The sequence below is a fragment of the Gallinula chloropus genome, assembly GCF_964237585.1.
Source record: "Gallinula chloropus genome assembly, chromosome: 6".
NCBI classification, from domain to species: Eukaryota; Metazoa; Chordata; class Aves; order Gruiformes; family Rallidae; genus Gallinula; species Gallinula chloropus.
The window spans coordinates 17,628,367-17,647,589 of NC_140091.1; the positions used below are offsets into that span (position 1 = coordinate 17,628,367).

The following is a 19,223-nucleotide window of genomic DNA, read 5'->3' on the forward strand; positions in this document are numbered from 1 at the left end:
TACAGTGCAGAGCACAATCAAGATGTGCATTTGTGATCTTGTATTCTCTGCGGTCTTTCTCCTTACATAACCGGACAGCAAGACAGAGCTGGAAGCCGCCTTAAGTTCTCCGTGTTTTCTGGCCTAAGCAGAGCGCAGTTCCCTGTGCTCTCGACCCTCCCTGGATTTAAGCAGTGCGGGTGAGGACAAGGCCGTACCCAGAGCCCTGTCTGCAGGGGCTGAGTATGACCGCAGGGATCTGCCTCAGCCCGGGCATCAGCGCGGCACACGCACACCACCGAGAGCTCCCGCCGCATCCTGACGGCGTCCCGCCGGGCGCTGCCGGCGGAGCGCGTCTCGCTTGAGGCGCGGGGCCTCTGGGGCCCTAGCGGGCACGGTAGCTCCGCCAGGCCAGCGCCGCGTGAGCGGGGCCCCCTCACGCAGCCGTTTGGGTTGGAAGGGACCACAAAGCGGCGTCGGAGCACAGCTGCGCGGGGCGGCGGCCCGGCCTGCCCCCCCCACCCTGCGGCCCCACCGGCGGACAGGCTGCGCTGCCGACACAGCCCCACGTCGCGCGCGCAACCCGCAACCCACACCCCAGCCCCGCCACCCCTCACAGGCCGAAGCCCGCCGCGCCGCGCCGCCCCGCGCGCGCCGCCGGTAGTCGCTCTGGGCGGGCCTCTCCTCGCCGGCCGGCCAATAGCAACCCGCCTTCCTCCGACCGACGGTCCCATTGGCCGGGGCCGCGGCTTCCGCCGAGGGCCGGGATTGGCCGCGGAGGGGCGGTCAGCAGAAGGCGGCAGTAGGCAAAACCCCGGCGCGTCGCGGCAGCCCGCGCCCCGCGTGAGTCCTCGCGCGCGTCCCCAGCCGGTCCCCCTGGCGCCCCCCGGGCCCTGCCCGCTCCCCTCACCCTTAACCCCGCCGCTGGCTGCGGCCGCGGCGGCCCTGCGCGGGGACGGGGAATCCTGCTCGGCGCGGCCTCCTCGTCCCCGCGGGGAGCCCTGCTCTGGCCGCGCCGCCCCGGTCCCGGCAGATCCCCGCGGCGGGGCTGGAGGGGAAACGCGCTTCCCGTGGGGCCGGTCGCAGTCGGCGCCTGGCGCGGCCCCTCAGGAGCAGCTCGCCCCGCTCCTGGAGGCTGCGGCCACCCGGCCCACCGCCCCTCGCCCCCGTTATAACCGCTCCGCGCGCGCTCAGCTCTGCCGTTTGGTGCGTGATCGCCGCTCGCTTGCGGCGCGCGCGCCCCGCCGCGGGTGGGAGGCGGCTGGGAACGTGCCTGCGGGTGACCCAGGGCCCGGGTGCAGCCCCCGCCCGCGACGGGCTCCGGAGGGGTCCCCTCCGCAGGGCGCCAGCCGGGCGCGCTGCCTGCCCGTGGCAGCCGCCAGCCTGCCGCAGGGCTCCCGCCAGCCGTGGGACGTGCTTTCCTTGAACGACCAGCTTTGCCCAGGGGTGTCTGCGTGTCCGTTCCCGGTTAAAGGAGCTTTGCGGGCGGCGGCAGCGGGCCGTTCCCGCGACCGGCGCCGCTTTAGCCGGGGATGCAGCGGCAGCATCCCCCGTGTTCATGGGCAGAGTCAAGTCCCTGACTCGACAGACCCGGACGGAGGTACAGGGCCTGGCTGAGCCTGTTGTTCTCCGGGCTTTTTTCTCACTCTGATACTATGGAGACTTGTTTTTTAATTGGAGACGTGATTTAACCAGAATAAAGTTCTGTGAGCTGAAACTTCAGGTCATTTTAGCGTTCCTTCTAATTTTTTATCTCTGATAGTGTCTCTTGACTTTTTTAATGTAAAAACTAAGTATCTGGCTGAATCAAACATTGCTTGACGTCCCACTTTATAACCGCTAAGCCCACTTCCAAATTAGAAAGCCATTTTTAAAAATATACTCGGGTATTTGAGGTGTTCAGTTCCTCGCACAGCAGCTTGTGTGTGTAATGGCACTGAGTTCCTGAGCCCTTTTCCCCTGGGCCACAAGCCATGAACGTGTTCCCATGGCAGTTTGCAGACAGACAGACAGACAGAAGAGGTCCTTTTACAAAGAGGGTGTTAGTGGCCAGCCTGGAGCTGCGGTTAAATCAGAGGGAGGAGGATATAAGGGGCCAGGGGTGCCAGCGTTAATTTGCACTCCTTGGGCTCCTAATGAGGCCGTGCCATTTCAGGTTTGGAACAGGCTCGTCTGCCTACTCAGCACTTGCAGAGGGAGTGTCTACCTGTGAGAGACATAAATATGCCTAATCTGGTTGCATTTGTTTGCAAGACTCACTCCAGCAAAACTCCCCCCAAAAAAGCAGTTGTTGCCTGTCCCTGTTCTGTTCATGAGGATGACAGACTAAAGGTAGCTCAAATTCTGTGGGGACAAAACCTATTTCTAGCTCCATAGCTGAAACAGATGGATCCTTTAATAAGGAGTTTTTCAGAATAGTTTCTTTCCCCCTGTGGAAAAGTTCAGCCAGAACACTGAAGGTTTGGCAAAGTCACAAGCAAGGACTTCCATCTTTGAATGGAACCAGTATTGGCAAGAGGTGGTGCTTCCAGGCTCACTTACTGCCCGTTATCCTGCCTTTCTTTTCCTCATTAAATGGGATTATCAGGGTCTTCTGCTTGCATGATATTAGTATTCTTTACTAATTTAGAGTTTTATTTGCATTGTTTCAAAGATTTGTGAAGCAGCATATCAAAATAAGCCTGTGCTATTATTTCTTGTTACGGCGGGAGGACAGGCTACAAATAATTATGCCTTCTGTTGCTCTTATCTAGAAGAGAGAAATCTCTCATATTGAGAAGATTTTTTCTCTTATAATTTCTTTATGATATTCTGTCTATGTGCAAGTGTTGCAATGCAGCTATTCCTCTGTGCATCAGTTCCTTCCTTGCCTTTCAAAGGGAACTTCAGGGAAAGGACAATGCTTTAGTGTGAATGAGGAAACAAGAGATGAAAGAAAATGACTTATGTCTAAGCTTATCCTGCAGTCCTCCTTCCCTGCCTCCTCTCTTTTCTCTCTTACTAGAGAGTGGGTTTACTGGTTTGGTTTTTCTCTGGGAAAAACTGGTGATGCTCAGTGTTTTACATAGCTCAGAGGAGCTCCTTAGACTCCTTAAATCTCTTCTCAGTGCAAAGCCAGGAGGTGCCTTACTAGATGTGCTTGCTCCCCCACGTGTCCAGAAGTGGTCCTCAAAGTCTTGGATTTTATACTTCAGGTTTGTTTTGCAATGGAGACAGTGCTGAAGTCTCACTGTGATGAACAGCACCCTCATCAGGCTGAAGACTTCCATGGGAAGCATGAGCAGAACAAGCTTTCAGGTATGTGCCTAAAATAGGGATTGCTGGCACTGTTTTGTCCCTGACATGCTGCTTCATCGCTTCAGAAAGTTTCAACATCAATTATAAGCCTGTCTGTATGTGGTCCTATTGTATAAAGAACTAATGAAATTAAACATTTGAGGTCACTTTTGATTTTAAGCTTATTCTTGCTTTGTGCTACAAAACTTCCACAACTGCAGTTAGTCACAACTCGCTGACCCTACTATCTATTTATTACAGAATATCTTGTTATAAGAGGATCCCAGAAAGGCATCAAAAGGCAGTCATTGAGAGTAAAACTCTCTGATTAGACAAGTCCACAAAACTAATATTTTGCCTTTTATGCTATAACTGCCAGCCTTACCTCTAAGTTTCTTTAGATGTGTCTGTGTGCATAAAGAACACTGTTCTTGCTCTCACCAGAGAAGCTGAGCTACAAACATTTGCACCGATAGTGGTTTTGGTGCATGTTTTTGGCTCTCTCTGAATGTATTTCAATCCAGACTTTATGTACAGTGCTTGCTCAGTAATCGTGGATTATCAACCAGCATATACATATATATATATATAACGGCTACTGATTTCCCAAGAAAGAGATACTCCTCTGTCAGTCGCCTGCACATCCATGTCCAGGATTACAGAGTGATGCTGAATAACGTTTAAGGGTTTCACTTTGCAACCACCTTTCATTCTACGAAGTAAAGAAATTGCTATTCACAGAAATTGCATATTATTATTATTATTACAGAGTGACAGTACAGTGCCTGTCTATTCCCTATACACTGCTGTCCCTCCACAAGGACAGTCACTGACTCTTCCTGGCGCTTTTTCAGGCCCTCTCCAGGTGGGGCCTGACCAGGGCAGACTAGAGGGGAAGGATCACCTCCTTCCACCTACTGGCCACACTCCTCTTGATGCACCCCAGGATCCCATTGGCTCTCTTAGACACCAGTGTACACTGCTGTCTCATGGCCAACCTGTCATCTACCAGGACCCCCAGGTCCTTCTCCACAGAGCTCCTCTCCAGCAGGTCATCCCCCAGCCCATACTAATTCAAGCGGTTAGTATTTACCTTAGGAGTGTTAGACTGGCGACACTAAACAGCCCAGAACCTGCTAGGGTAAGGAAAGTAGAGATCTGTTTCTAATGAGTCAAAAGATGGACCTTTTGAGTCCTTGTTAGCAGTCTTGGGTTTGCCAAAGGGAAGTCCATTTTTTTCCTGGCCAAGCAACTTCACTGGAGAATTTCCAGTGGAATTTGTATGTTCTAAGTTACTGTTAGTATATGGTTTTTTTTAGGAAAAACTTCAGTAAAAGCTTAAGCAGCTCTCATCAAAAGTCAGACTAAACTGCAAGTGGTGGAGCAGAACTGTAAAATGCCATATTAGGGGCAGGTTAGATAGCAAACTAGTTCTAAACACCATTGCTCTAACAGCCCTTTAGAATTGTGCTGCTGTTGGTAACAATTTTCTATCTCTGTCTTCTAGCTACTCACCTCTGGGGATGAAGTTCATGTAGGGTGTTTCAGAACCCAGTTAATAGGATTATCTTCCTGAGGGGAAAGGCCTCCGTCTTTGAGTGATGCAATAACATTTCTGTGTCAGGTTCTTTATAGTTCTGTTACATGGTTTCATCTCTTAATGTCTTTAAGTATTCCTGTGGAAAATGGAACAGGGTGCAAAGACCAGCCTTTCCCCTTCTGAAGATTTCAGAAAGCTTTATTGAAAGTCTTAATGGTTGCTGTGTAACTCGTGAGCATTTGGGTAACAAGATGAAATTACTGTGCAAACTAATGGGAAATGCCACTTTTTAAATGATAGAGCTTTTTATCAACAATTCCGGTTTTAGTGACAAAACAAGAATTACAGCAATAACAGATACATTTGTTCCTTTTCTGAGCAATAGGAATGCTATCAATTCAAAAAGTGTAACTTGGTATCTTCTTGAATTCTTAGTGTTACTTTCAACAAATCTTTACTATTCTTTATTATTTATTATATTGACAGGAAAACAAAGTGATTCCTCAAGCTTTCAGTTTCCTCCTTTTCAAGGTGTTTAACATAATCTGGCTCTGTAAAATTGGGGAATAACCAGAATAACTGTATAGTTGATCATTTCCCCTCAGCCTTTTCCTTTGGGCATTATTAAGTACAGGCTCCTCCTGTACATCTTGACTGTTACTACAAATCTGGTCATTTTTATCCTGGGATATTTTGGAAGTTTTTATATATGATTCCTAGCAGAACTGATTAACCTTTTACTTGTATTTGCTGATCAAACAGTACCTCAAATGAATGTTAGCAGTTGTGGTGTGTGGTGTCAAGGATTTTTTTTTTTTTAATTCCTGCTCCCCCCCCAAATTTGACTTAAAGCAAAAGAACTTGGAGAAGCAGAGGGAACAACTTAAAGGGGAAAAATAAGTAAATGGATAGTAAGAGAGACAGCAGGCTTCAGTTCTCAAAGTATTTTTAGTATGTTGGGTTTTATAGATTTTTGGGGAAAAAAATATTACAATCAGAAGTTAACTATAATTTGAATTACCAACTAGTTAATTGGGCTTTTACCAGGAAGAAAGGGTGCTTTAGGCAGGCTTCAGCCTTTGTGGCTGTATAACGTGAGCTAACGTTGAAGGTCGGGGGTGCATGCTAATCCATGCTTTGTTTCCAGCCTATCAGTGATACTTCAAAAATAATTCTTTTGTCTTGTGAGTTACTGTCCTGGTAAAACACAGTGCATTTTCATGTATACATTTTAAATATTTTTGTTAAACTGATTTTCTTATTTAGTTTTAGGATGAAAAATGGATATGCATTTTCTTCCATTTGATCTATTTTCCAAATACCAGTTTGTGCTTATTTCTGTGTAGTAAAATAATCTTCACTTCTGCTTTACAGAAGTTAGTCACAGCCTTTGCATGCTTCATAGCTTCAAAATAAGTGAATTCTTATGCAGGGTATAGAGGACACAATCCACAAGGATTTGTAAACTGGATGGAAAATTACATAATTTTTTGAAATAATACAGTACAACATCCTTGTTCTGCCATCTAGTGATTGCAGGACAAAGTGCAGCAACTTAAATGCAGAGCAAACGTTTTTTGGCATTTACCATTTGAAGTAATACTGTGATTGTATTACTGATCCTAAAAATAAATAATGTTTTTCTACATTTTTAATTTGCATCCCATGGATGGGCTCTTGTGCCTACAGAAGCAACTGTTACGTGTTTGTCTTTTCTGAGATTGACCTTCCAAATCTCAGGAAAACTTTTATCAACAAGCTGTAAGCTGTAGTCTTACTAACCAGAAGGCTTTTGCAGTCTTTAGAACTGCTAGGTGATACATAAGTAAAAATAAAATAAAATAAAATGCTGTAGCTTATCATGAGTGGGATGAAGAACAACAGTAATACCAAGTATGCAGGGGGTAATGTCAGCAGGGATAGATACCTGTCAGATGTTGTTTCCCTATGTGAACTCACAGTCCTATGAACTGGCGTGGGATTTGTGATCTCAAATACAAATCAGATATTGAATCAAGCAATAAAATTAAAAATACCTTTCCTTATTCTTTCCACAGCAGGAATAAAAAGAGATATTGAAAAACTCTATGAAGCAGTGCCACAGCTTGTAAATGTGTTCAAAATTAAGGAAAAAATCGGAGAAGGTAAATGTTTTATCTTAGCTTGCGTAGACTTAACTTTCTTTTGGTATTTCTATCTTAAAAGCTATAAATTTAAGGTCACAATTTATGCAATTTATGGCAAATAGCTTTCAGATTTACATTTTGGTTTGTGTAGGAATTGGAAGATATTGCTGAGCATAGAGGAGTGTTAATTAGAGGTGTTTGCAAGGTGTTTTCTGGGAAATCTGATATATTAAAGCCTCAAAAAACCCCCCAGCATTCCAGTTTTGGCAGCTAAAGATTTTTCAGGTGGATTTGAGTAAATAAATCTTAGCACTCCATTCTTTTTCTCTTTTACATGAGATCTATTTATATGCTGTGTTTAGACATACTTAGCTGCTGTTCCTTAAGTTGGCTTTGTTTCCACCAAAACCCTATGGGCAGAATTGGAGGAGGAGACTGAAAGATTACAGCTGCTCTATTTAAAACCCCCCACCTTTTTTAAAGACATCCAGTGCCAAATTTTAGAACACTTGTGTATACCTTGCCTTCAGCAAATACTACTGCAGATATCTTCCATGAGTGTTAGGTGTGACTGTAAATAGATTCTTAAGTGGTACTGAGTGTGGGATTTCTGCACTTTTTGGAACTTGACCCATTTGATCTCTTAGATGCTTTGTGACACGCTGTACTTAAAGATGGTGGTGAGAAGCTGGATTGTTTGCCAGCTGTTTTGTGGTGGAAAACCTGTGATGTCAGGCTAGATAGCTAAAAAGGTTTGTCTCCTCCTGTTCCCCCCTGTGCCAACAACCTGGCTCCATTCACCACAGCAATACAAACTTTCAAATACAAACCAAGAAAGGGCTTCTGCCTATCATAAAAAGAGATAGTATAATTTAACAAAATCTCTTGTTATGAATCGTGCTCTGATTTTGCTTTTGGAAGCAAACGGTGCTGCTTTTAATATATACCACTTGCAGTTCTGCAGTATTATGAGATAGCAAATTTCAGTTTAGGATTGATTCCACTCTGGAGTCACTTGCACTTTATCAGTTCTCACCACCGAAGCCTTAGGTCAGCTTGGTAGCCCCTGTTGCTCATTCTACTGAATGTACAGGACTCTGGTGGGGGTTTTTTTAGTGACCGCAAGAAGTATTGAGAGTTGTTGCCAGCACTTTGGTGTATGGGTGCACTTACAGACTGCTGCATTAGCATGATGCCAACACAATACTTAAAATGTAATTTGTAGCTAATTTGTATTGTTTATTCATATGGAACGATGCACGCTTAGGTATCTCGGATCGTTACGGGATATCCTTAAAATCCAACGGGTGGGAAAACATACCGTACGGCCCGAATACTTCTTTTGTTCTATGAGCATCACATTCCGTCTCTGCAGTGATGCTCTGGGCAAACAGTGAAGTTGTGCATCATGTGAGAAGTCTTACTTTATAGATAAGGTAACAGAATTAAGAAAAACATAGCAATTTTAGAAGTGCTTTGAATAGTAAAGGCAGTGCTTTCCAGATTAGCATTATATAGCCCACTTACATCGTAGGGAGAGGAGTTAGATGTCAGATGAAAGCAAGCTACCTAAACAAGAAAGCAAATCAAAGATAGGGAAATTTACATTCAAAGAGCTCTGTGTCCCAGGCAAGTTAGACAGTGTTACATTTGCATTTTTACTGACATAAAAAACTTGTATACAAGATCACTGAATTCAGTAGTAGAAAAAAAAAAGTACTGCATTTTTCTCTTCTAGAATCTGCTTTTGATGTAGTACCAAGTATACTGCAGGACTGTGAACAATTTACATTATGTCAATGTAAGGTGAAAACAGCCCCAATCACTTCTGTAAAAATCTGAATTGACCTAATTAAAAATGCTGAAGACAGTGTTTTTCTCTCCTCTTTACAGGTACTTTTAGTTCTGTTTACTTGGCCACAGCACAGCTACACACGGGATATGAGGAAAAAATGGCTCTGAAACACTTGATTCCTACCAGCCACCCTCTGCGGATCGCTGCTGAACTTCAGTGCCTCACGGTAGCAGGGTACATAAAGAAAAGAATCATGATTGTCATGACTAAGCTGCTGAACATTACCTCACTGTTCTGGATTTGTTTTACACTTTTGGCACTTTGCTTGCTTTTTTTTTTTTTTTAAACCACAGAAATGTTTATTCTTTTTACCAAGAGCAAATAAGAAATGGAGTGTCTCACCTGTAATGGATGCCCTTTTCTGCTAGTCTGGTAGCAGATGATGCTCTCTATTTTTCATCTGAGAAATTCTTTGATGTACCTATGTGATAACAAAAATTCCAGTTCTGAAATTCTTGGAAAAAATAATTTAATCGGAAAATGTGGGTTTAGAAAGGAATATTTGTTGCCAGAGTGTGCTGAATAGCACCTTAAAACAGTTGGTATCACAAAGGATAGGTCCTATATTTAATTGCAGTGTAACTAATAACCATGGCCCCACAAAGCTGTGGAGCCCTCTTTGCAAACTGCAAATGGAACACAGCAATGAGAAGCAGCACCATAACTACAGAATGCTAGCTCAGACTGCTGCCAAAATAATTTAGATTATAAAAGAAAGCCTGAAGTTTTTAAGAAAAAGAGGAAAATAAACGTCTTCTGGTCTTCATTCAGTGACATTACTTTTCTTTTAGGGGACAAGATAACGTTATGGGAGTTAAATACTGCTTTAGGAAAAATGATCATGTGGTCATTGTTATGCCATATCTGGAACACGAATCCTTCTTGGTGAGTCCCAGACCTTTTAAGTGTAGTAAAACTTCTTAATTAAAAGCAGTTGCATAGTTACAACATCCAAATAATCTTTCAGGACATTTTGAATTCTCTTTCCTTCGAAGAAGTGAGGGAATACATGTTTAATCTGTTTAAAGCATTGAGGCGCATCCATCACTTCGGCATTGTTCACCGTGACGTCAAGCCCAGTAACTTCCTCTACAACAGGCGGCTAAAAGAGTAAGTCTTGTCCAGATGACCATATTGTGATCTCATCTGGGGATGTGTGCCTTGGCAGAACAGAGTCAATTAGGCTTTTGGGTTGTTTTTTTTAACCTTCCAGCTGCATAACATGTGCTTAAGTAATAAAGCTAAAAAAGATTTTTATGTGTAAAAGTTTTTTCTTTCTGTGTTTAGGGATTTGAGGAGGGAAGGAGGTTTTTTCCTCATACTTAATGCAACATCTACCTCAGAGTGACAAGTAGTTGGAAAAAAATGAAGATTTTACTGTCGAGTTAAAGTACTGCATTTTTGAATAAGAATGAGATCACAGTATTATTATTATTATTAAGACAGCAGTAGGGACTTGTACATTTACTGATACTGGAAAATTTTTACTCATGGGTAGAGTAAAAACTGGCACAGATAAGATAGCTGGGTTTGGGCTGGCTTTACTTTACATTGATTTAATGTTTATAACTTGGAGGATTGGGTTTTTTGCCAGCAAATTACAATACTGAAAGATGGTAAGAAATTAGGTGGTTCTTTAGTTTTGCTGAAAACTGAAAGAGAATAGACCTGAAAATATATATAATGAGGTACTGTTTCAGTGGTAGCAGTCCTGTGGCTGTAGCAGTGAGTGTTGGGCTGTGTACACTTAAGACATTGAGGTGCTGGAGTGTGTCCAGAGAAGGGCAATGAATCTGAGGAAGGCTCTAGAGTACAAGTCACACAAGGAGTGGCTGAGAGAAGAAGGGTTGTTTAGCCTGGAGAAAAGGAGCTTACTCTCTACAACCACCTGGAAGGAGGTTGTAGCTAGGTGAAGGTTGATCTCTGAATTAACAAGGGACCCGATAAGAGGAAGCAGCCTCAGGTTGTGCCAGGGTAGGTTTAGATTGGATATTAAGAAAAACTTCTTCACCAAAAGGGTTGTCAAGCACTGGAACTGCCAGGGAAGTGGTGGAGTCGTAAAAGACATGTAGATGTGGTGCTTAGGGATGAAATTTAGTGGTGGACTTGGCAGTATTAGGATTACAGTTGGACTCGATCTTGAAGGTCTTTTCCAACCAAAATGATTCTGCGTAATGAAAGTTTACAGGGGAGATTTGATTATATTTTGCCAAACCACAAGCTTAAAAACTTGAGAAATGCATATATATTTTTTAATCCGTCAGTATGAATTTGTACTGTCAATTTGCTCCTCCAGCATTTGAACCGTAATCTCTACTTTGGGTGTGGAGGCCACGGAGTTGAGATTGTCTGAGACTCAGAAACAGCCAGTCTGTCTCTGTAGTGGTTATAGCAAAAACCAATTCTTCTAAAGGCAGATCTGAAGTAGCAACTAATGTCCTCTTTCATACCTGTTTGAAGACTGAAGTAAATTTCAGTAGTATTGCTTGAAGTCTGGCAAAACTGTCAGCATTGTTTGTCCCATCTGTCTTCAATGCTACATTTTGCCTTTGCCCATGAGAATTCTGCAAGGTCAAGTCACTCGTACTTGGCTGTTGGCTGAAGGTTTGGAGGAGTAGGACTAGAACCACCCTAGAAAAGAGTTACTAGGGATATTATTTTTAACAGCATTGGAGAAAGTAATGCCCTTGAAAAGATTTTGGGACAAGAAACAACAAAGTAAGATGGGTGTAGGGTAAAAATATTGAGGGGATAGGCAAGATAGGAGAAGAGAAGAAAAATAGGATTCTTGTGCTGACAGTAGATAAGCAACATATTGAGTAAAATGTGAAAGATAAATAAACAAGTAACGAATAGTAAATTGAACTGATGGTTGGATACTTTGTGACTCCTGCTTCTAACCTGGTATCTTTCAGGTATGCCTTGGTAGATTTTGGCTTGGCACAAGGAACCCCTGATACGAAAATTGAACTTCTCAAAGCTGCTCACTCTGAAGACCAGCAGGGAAGTTGCTTGCAAAATAATCCCACCATAGCCTCGGGAAGTGGGGTTTCTGTCACAGCACCTAAACAGATAGTCCAACACTCAGCCTCAAAAGCAGCTGATAAAAGGTCCAGCTCACTTTCAGAAATACAGATTAAACGAGGAAGAGGAGGAAAGGTTCTCTGTCTCTTTCATTGAAGCCTTGTACCGTTAATGTGTTGCTGCACCAACAGGGGGAGATGCAGCACTTGGACATGAGCTGTGCCTGTGGCCTCGGCAGCTCTGGATGGGCCGCACAATCACAGCTTTCACACTCAAGGGGCTGCTTTTAGTAACCCTATCGGCATCACCCGCTACCTGTTAGAAGTCACACAGCCAGGAAGGCTGTACAAAGCCCTAGCGTGGGGTACCATTCTGACAGCATTAAATCATTTTTTAAGTGACATGTACAGTGGAACTCCCCCCAAGCCAATAATTATTCATCTATGTTTAGTTACTTAGTTGCATACCAAAAGCAGTACAGATGATATTCAGATTGTCTTGGGGCACTTCTGAGGTGTGATTCGTTTTGTAAGCATGTTTGCTGTTCTGTCTAGACAGTGTTTTCTTCATCCACGGTAAATTGATGCCTGAAAATGACTTACCATGCAGCTGTTCTTGTTTTATGTCAGTTCACACTTTTTTTTTGAACTGTCAGCATCCAGCTGACTTTGTGTTAGATAGGATCCTTATTGTCCTTTTTGCTGGCATTGTAGGAGGATTCTGTGCACCATTCTGTCCAGCGCTCCGTCTTTGGAGAGAGGAACTTCAATGTCCATAGCTCCACATACCAGGAGAACTGCAGTACAAAAGTAAGAAGTATGACTCACCAGTAAGAGCAATCTGTTACATATTTGAAAAATTATAGAACTGGTTGTTCTGCTCCAGGATGCTGTGGAACTAAAAGTTTCTGAGCAGATTAAGTGTGTCTTTGCTGAAAGGACTGAAGAATTTTTCATTTGTGTTCAGTCCCTTTTGAAACTCTTAAAGAACCAGTTATGTAGCCATCGCCCTGGCTGACTGTGTTTCTATACTAAATTTATCTTTTTTCCTACATGCATGTGTGTGTGCAGCTAAGAAATACTCAGTTTGTCAAACTTCTTTTTTTAAAATTTATTCTGCAGTTGAAGCTGAAGAGAAAATTTGTAATAAATATTTTTCTGTACTTTTTGTAATTAGAATTTAATATAACAAGGGGAAAACCCCAACTAAATTAAGAGGGTTTGGCCAATAGTGATCATCTTATTGTAAATTTAGAGTTAGTGCCTGTGTGTTACTGTGCATTTCATACACTTCTTTAAATTCTCACATTCTTGAAACATAGACTAATTTGAAAAGCAGTAGTAGCTTCAGACTATGTATATTGTTCTTTAGTAAACACTGAAAAATGTTTTCCAAAGGGGAGGAAATCAGGATATTTTGAAAGCTCCAGTGGCTGTTTTATAGATGTGATGTTGTTTAAAAGGTTTACTGTCTTCTGTTCTAGAACTGCAGATTCTGGCTCACAAGCACCTGTTCAGTCTTAATATTTTAGGAACTGTCCTATCTATATATAAAGGGAACCTTCTTAAACATGTCACCTCTAAAATATCTACATTGCAGCTCATAAAACAATCAAAGGTGATAGATGTTTCATCTAGGAAGTTAGTAACAAAGAAGAAGATTATTTCCACTAAAACAGTGAGCAATGGGGCAGCCAGGAAAGCTGCCAGTGAGCGTCCCTCAAACCTGACCTGTGACTGTTACGCAACGGATCGAGTTTGCAGTGTTTGCCTTTCAAGGTAATGTGCTTGGATAGTGTTGTAAAGTTGTCTGCTGCGCTGTCGAGCAAGGTCAGAAACTGTGATTTACTAGATAGCTGATTTAGTAGGTAGAAGATAGCATTTGTCCTTTGCAACCCTTAAAACACTAAGTATGTTCTTTTTAAACAAGAATAGTTCATGGAATAACTGGTTCACTGCTATCTGCAGCAAGAGGGAGTCACTGTATTTTTTGGTTTTTTTAATTATCCACCTACATGGGTTGTGGAAAGTCACTTGACTGAATTGCAATGCTTAGAGAAGACAATACATCAGTCTGTCACAGTAGTTATCTGATAGGCCTAAATCATACCAGCTGCTTGGATTCTGGAAATTGTGGTATGTGGAACAAAAAGGAAACGTGACTGTTTTGTATTTGTTCCTTTAAAAAATAATGTTTAAGTTTCAATAATAGACAGTTTAGAGAATCTACATAACTCAGTTCAACTCCATGCCTCTGCAGTTAGTTTGGGTTCTGATCTAGTATTGCCTTTTATCCATGCAGTAAGGAATACAGATTAACACAGACAATTCTGCTTACTAGGAATGAAGCTTTTCCTAGACCATCAAAATAGGGTGATAGCAACTTCATTGCAGAAGCATGAAACATGAAGAATTAGCCAGACTCAAAAGAGAAGTGGTCCATAGAAGGAAGGCACTTTAGCTGTACAAGAAAGCTCTGGAAAGTTGTTGGGGTTTTGTTTGTTTGCGTGGAGGGTTTTTATTTTAAATAATAATAATCTCACACGTCTTAGTTAATCTAATGAAAAGATGATTTCTGTCAGCAATCAGTAATAGTGAACTGTAGTTTGCTGTGGACAAAGCCAGAGCATCCACTTTCAAGAACCTGGTGCACTTTTTGCCTTCGGTTTGATTAGTCCCAACTTTGCAGTTTCCTATGAAAACAAGCCTTAAGCAAACAGTGACACTGCTGCTGAATGACACTAGAAAAGGTCACTATGAGTGAAGTATGCCATAAGTAATTCTGTGGTTACATTATGCTAGATAATAAAAATACAAGAGATAATATAAGGTTATCTTCATATGCAATATAGTAATTTCATGCTAGATAAGATGCTTTAAACTTCTATAAAACTCAAATAAGGCAGGGTTAGGCTCTTTACATATCTTACTACTTTTAGAATATACTTGTGTATTAAGCATTATTGTACTTAGAACTTATTTATCAACTTAGATTCTAAATTGTCTCTTACAACAAGGTGTCAGCAAGTTGCTCCCAGGGCAGGAACACCTGGATTTAGAGCACCAGAAGTACTCACAAAGTGCCCCACTCAGACCACAGGTACCGTGCGTCAGACAAACCCTTCTCATTGATGCCTGTTATGCTTTTGTTTGTGTGTTACAGGAGGGGGTTTGTTTACATGTAAAATTCATTTTATCATTCCTTTAACACTTATTATTAAGCATTTCCTGATTTTAATTAAAAGTTTATCATTCAGAGTAAGAGCAAGTTGGGAATATTTGTGTTTGAAACTTGACTGTGTCTTCAGTCATTTGAGGAGCAGTGCCCCATGCAGGAGTTGAATACAATGCACCATGGGTGTGACTGGGATTTCAAGCGGTATGGCAGCCTGTTGGGAGTTACTGTGCCTGTGCTGTAACAGCCAGCTTTATGGGCTAGAAGACATCCAGAAACTCAGGACAAGCTTAGACAATCTCTGCATCTGTCTAGACAGAATTCAGGCAGAAAGAAGACATACCTAGGAAATCTTGGACACATGCTGGTGTTAAATATGCTTTCAGACAGTTTTCTGTTCTCTAGGGTAATGGAGAGCAGGATTACAGAAAATATGGGTAAATCTGGAAACACTGGGGTGTGGCACAGACAGCCCTAAAAGTACTGAGTCAGTGGTGCCGAGCTCCTGGAGGACATCAATTAGAACTGTGTAGACTAATACTAATATTTATGAGATTCTGTTGTATTTGAACTAACAGATCTTCATGTCCACTTCCATCTGGGACTGCTGTAGTCACCTCCTTGTATTCCTGCCAGTCTTACTACTAGTTCTGGTCTCAGTGCTGAGGCCAAGTTACCAGCTGGATCCAGCTGACTCTATCCAGAGCTTCCTTAGTCCATCTGACCCAAGTTCACATTTCAGGGAATACAACCCAAACCCCCGAGCTGATGTTACACAGGTCCAGGTCCACTTTCATTTGACTTGTCCCTCACCTCCCCTGCCCCTGGCCTGCCTCACTAGTTGGAAAACTAGACAAAAGCACAGAGAGGAATCATGATTTAGATGTCACTGCACCTTGCAGTCAGCTGATGACCGCAACTCTACCAGAATTGTAGGGCCAGGATTTACTACCCATTCAGATACATAACAACTATTCATTTCAGCAAGAGTTGAGTAACTAAACATCTTCAAAGATCTTAAACCGCGATGACTCCAGCTTTCCCAACCATACATCTGTGGTGATGCACACCACCTCAAACAGATAGTGTGATCTGTTCAACAGTGATACAGTAATACTACAACAGGAACAATGGAGAAGATGGATTTTTCTCCCAATGTAAAATGTGCCAAATGATTAACTTGAATTTCTTTTTTAAATAAAATACTTAATCTTGTTTTGCAACTGAAGTCAATTTGATACTTCACCCTCAAGTCCTGTGCTAAGTGTTTCTAACTAAAATATCCAAATTACTGCCTATTTTATTACTGGTTTTAAAAGAGAAATAAAATAACAATGGCTTTATTCCCCAACTGATAATTTTTCTCTTTAGTTTGAGAATCCTTCAAGCTCTCTCCTTTACTTTCCTTGCTCAAAATGTGCACCTCAGTGAGCCAAAAAATGATGGCAGACAGGTATTCTCATAACTCTCAGTATTAAATTTTCCACCATGCTTTGGCCTGTATCCCCAGAGTACTCTCTGTACTCTTCATAACACAGTGAAAGTGATGAATAACTTCTAACTGTTACAGTTCTTAAACTGGTTATCTTGTCAAGTGAGAAAGGAACAAAGTTCATAGTAAGATAAATTTCTTAGTGCTGCCTAACTATGGCAGCCTCAGTCCCAGGAAAAAAAAAATCAGATTCACGTTCATTTGTGAATTATTTTTTATTTATGATCCTTTTATAAAGTTTTCTTCATATGAAGCAAACTTCAATAATTATGAAGCCTAGTCAGTTTTTATCACCCTGCATAAAACAACCTCAAGACATGGTTTTGGTACATTTTAAGTTGTGCAAGTTTTAATGGAATTACTCGTATGTAAAATTCTGTGGAAAAGCTTAAACATTACCTCTGCATCAAAGCATGAAATTATTCTTCAATCTAATTATAGTAATTTCCACTGTTTGCTTAAGTGTTATCTGACTTGCCAAAGTCAGTAGCTCAGAACACAGCTTTTTCTGACAGAAACTTTTCAGGTTATTATTCCTCTTTAAAGAAAGTTGTGATTTTGTTTGTGATGAAATTGTGAGCTGAGTTTTTACTAAGTTTGCTTTCAATTTCAGCAATTGACATGTGGTCTGCAGGAATAGTATTCCTCTCTCTGCTCAGTGGACGGTATCCATTTTACAAAGCAAGTGATGATTTAACTGCTTTGGCACAAATCATGACAGTTCGTGGATCCAGAGAAACCATTCAGGCTGCTAAAACGTTTGGTATGTAAACCTTAATTATGGGGAAAAGGCATGCTTGGTCTGCTGTTCAATGCAGTCACTTACAATCTGTGATTTTCCTTTTTTTTCAAATATATAAACATATTTTTAGGTTTGGGGGTTATTTTGGAGGTAAATCACACGTTTTTCATGTAAAACACTAAGAGTGGTAGTCTCTGTATACAGAGTTGTAAGAAAGTTGTGTGGTTTTCTATCTTTTAGGATTTATATATGGGGCACTTCATGCCATAGGTTTTTTCTAACCTGTCTACTGCCTTTCACTAAGTCAGGGCCACTTGAGGTGAAATATGCCAGCTAAATGTTTTCTACTGGTGTTTGGTTAGAATTCCCAAGGCAGTATTTCTATTTCTATTCCTGCAAAATTTGCCCTGGAGCTTAAGTCAATATGACTTAATATTTAGATGATGTAAACTTCGCTGCTTCTCCACCCCAAGACAGACTACTAAAAACCCACAACAAACAACAACAAAACAAAACCAAAACCCAACAGACAGCCTGTTTAAAGAAACAAGACCACCTCAAAACCCACAAAAACTTAAAATAACCATTCCCTTAACTGTTAGCAAGCCAAATGCTGCACCACTTCCTACCTGGAAGTATTACTGACAGTGTCAATTTTCATTCTACGGACAGAGGTGTAAAAATCAGGGCATCTAATTTTCCACAGATCAGTGAAATGCAGGCAGATTGGGGTAAGGGGTGGAGGTAACTTGTCACTAAAGAACTTTGCAAACAGAGCGAAACACCTTTGTGCTGAGCAGAACTGAGACCGTTACCCTTCTGACTTGCTGGGCTCCTGCTGTGAAACCCGGCTGCTTTGCAGGAGTGTGCAGGACTGGATTGGGTTGTTTGGTAGGTTTGTGGTTTGGGGATTTTTAATGCTGATTACACTTCCAGATATGATGTTTTTTCTGAAACAAACTTAGAAGTTACAGTTGCATAAAAAGTATTAAAAAAGTCACTGTAATTTATTTTTCCAGGTAAATCAGTTCTGTGCACCCAGGTTGTCCCAGCACAAAACTTAAGAACTCTCTGTGAGAAGTTGAGAGGAACAAATAGCAGCTCTAAGATATCCCACGGTGAAGTGCCCAGCAAGACTGCAAATGACTCTGCTTTACCAGTTGCAGCAGACAAACCATGTGCTCCTGAGACACTTGGAAAACAAACTCAACACTTAGAAAGCATTCAGGAAGGTGATGGTGCTTTGGAAATGAAGGCAACAGACATGAAAGGATGGGATCGAGTTCCTGATGAAGCATATGACTTACTTGATAAATTACTAGACTTAAACCCTGCAACAAGAATAACTGCAAAGGAGGCGTTGCTTCATCCCTTTTTTAAAGACATGAGCCCCTGAGAAGACTATATTCTATTACAGCTTTCATATGCTGTGTGTGGAAATGAGATACTGAGGTAGTTTTGCCTTGATGCCCTCTGCATTTACATTCACTGAAATACCATCACACTGTGCACAGAACTACTGAAGTTGTCTTGTATGGTTGGACTGCAAATACAAGTTTACCTTAAATACTGGCAGATGTAAAAATCACACAAACATCACTACAACGTCGTCTTATCCTAAAGACGCTTCTGAGGGGTTACTGCTGTGAATACCTGATCTCTTAGAAAGTTAACTTTGATCAAGTGCTAGAAAGAAAAAGTTTCACAAGCTCTGTGGCTTAATTCTTGAGCTGTTCTCTTAACATTTACAGATTTGCCTTAAGGTATGACTGAAATACAGAAGCACTAGGGAGACTCTCTTCCATACTTGAATGTCTCTGCTTTGTTACTGATCAGTACATGAGGGACTGCAAATAGAACAAAGTGTGTTAATTTTGTTCTGACTATTTTCAGAGAACAGTATTACTTTGGGAGGGTTGCTAGAGGAGAGGAGTCAGGTGCTGGAAGTTACAGCATCAAAAGAAAAGCACAACTGTTTGAAAAGCACATTTTTGTTCCTGTCTGGTCTTTCCTAT

The 19,223-nt window shown here is 41.9% G+C and overlaps 1 protein-coding gene across 1 annotated transcript; it reads left to right on the forward strand.

Annotated features, from left to right (window-relative positions):
- Positions 1–627: 627 nt before the first annotated feature.
- CDC7 (cell division cycle 7) lies at positions 628–18,604 on the forward strand (the record flags this gene model as incomplete). Its single annotated transcript, XM_084266093.1, has 12 exons — positions 628–822; positions 3,174–3,276; positions 6,853–6,939; positions 8,815–8,950; positions 9,568–9,661; positions 9,744–9,886; positions 11,692–11,935; positions 12,514–12,609; positions 13,400–13,578; positions 14,817–14,899; positions 17,080–17,229; positions 18,228–18,604. The coding sequence occupies exons 2-12, from the start codon at positions 3,186–3,188 to the stop codon at positions 18,602–18,604; spliced, it is 1,680 nt and encodes a 559-aa protein (XP_084122219.1). The 5' UTR covers positions 628–822; positions 3,174–3,185.
- Between the last annotated feature and the right edge of the window lie 619 nt (positions 18,605–19,223).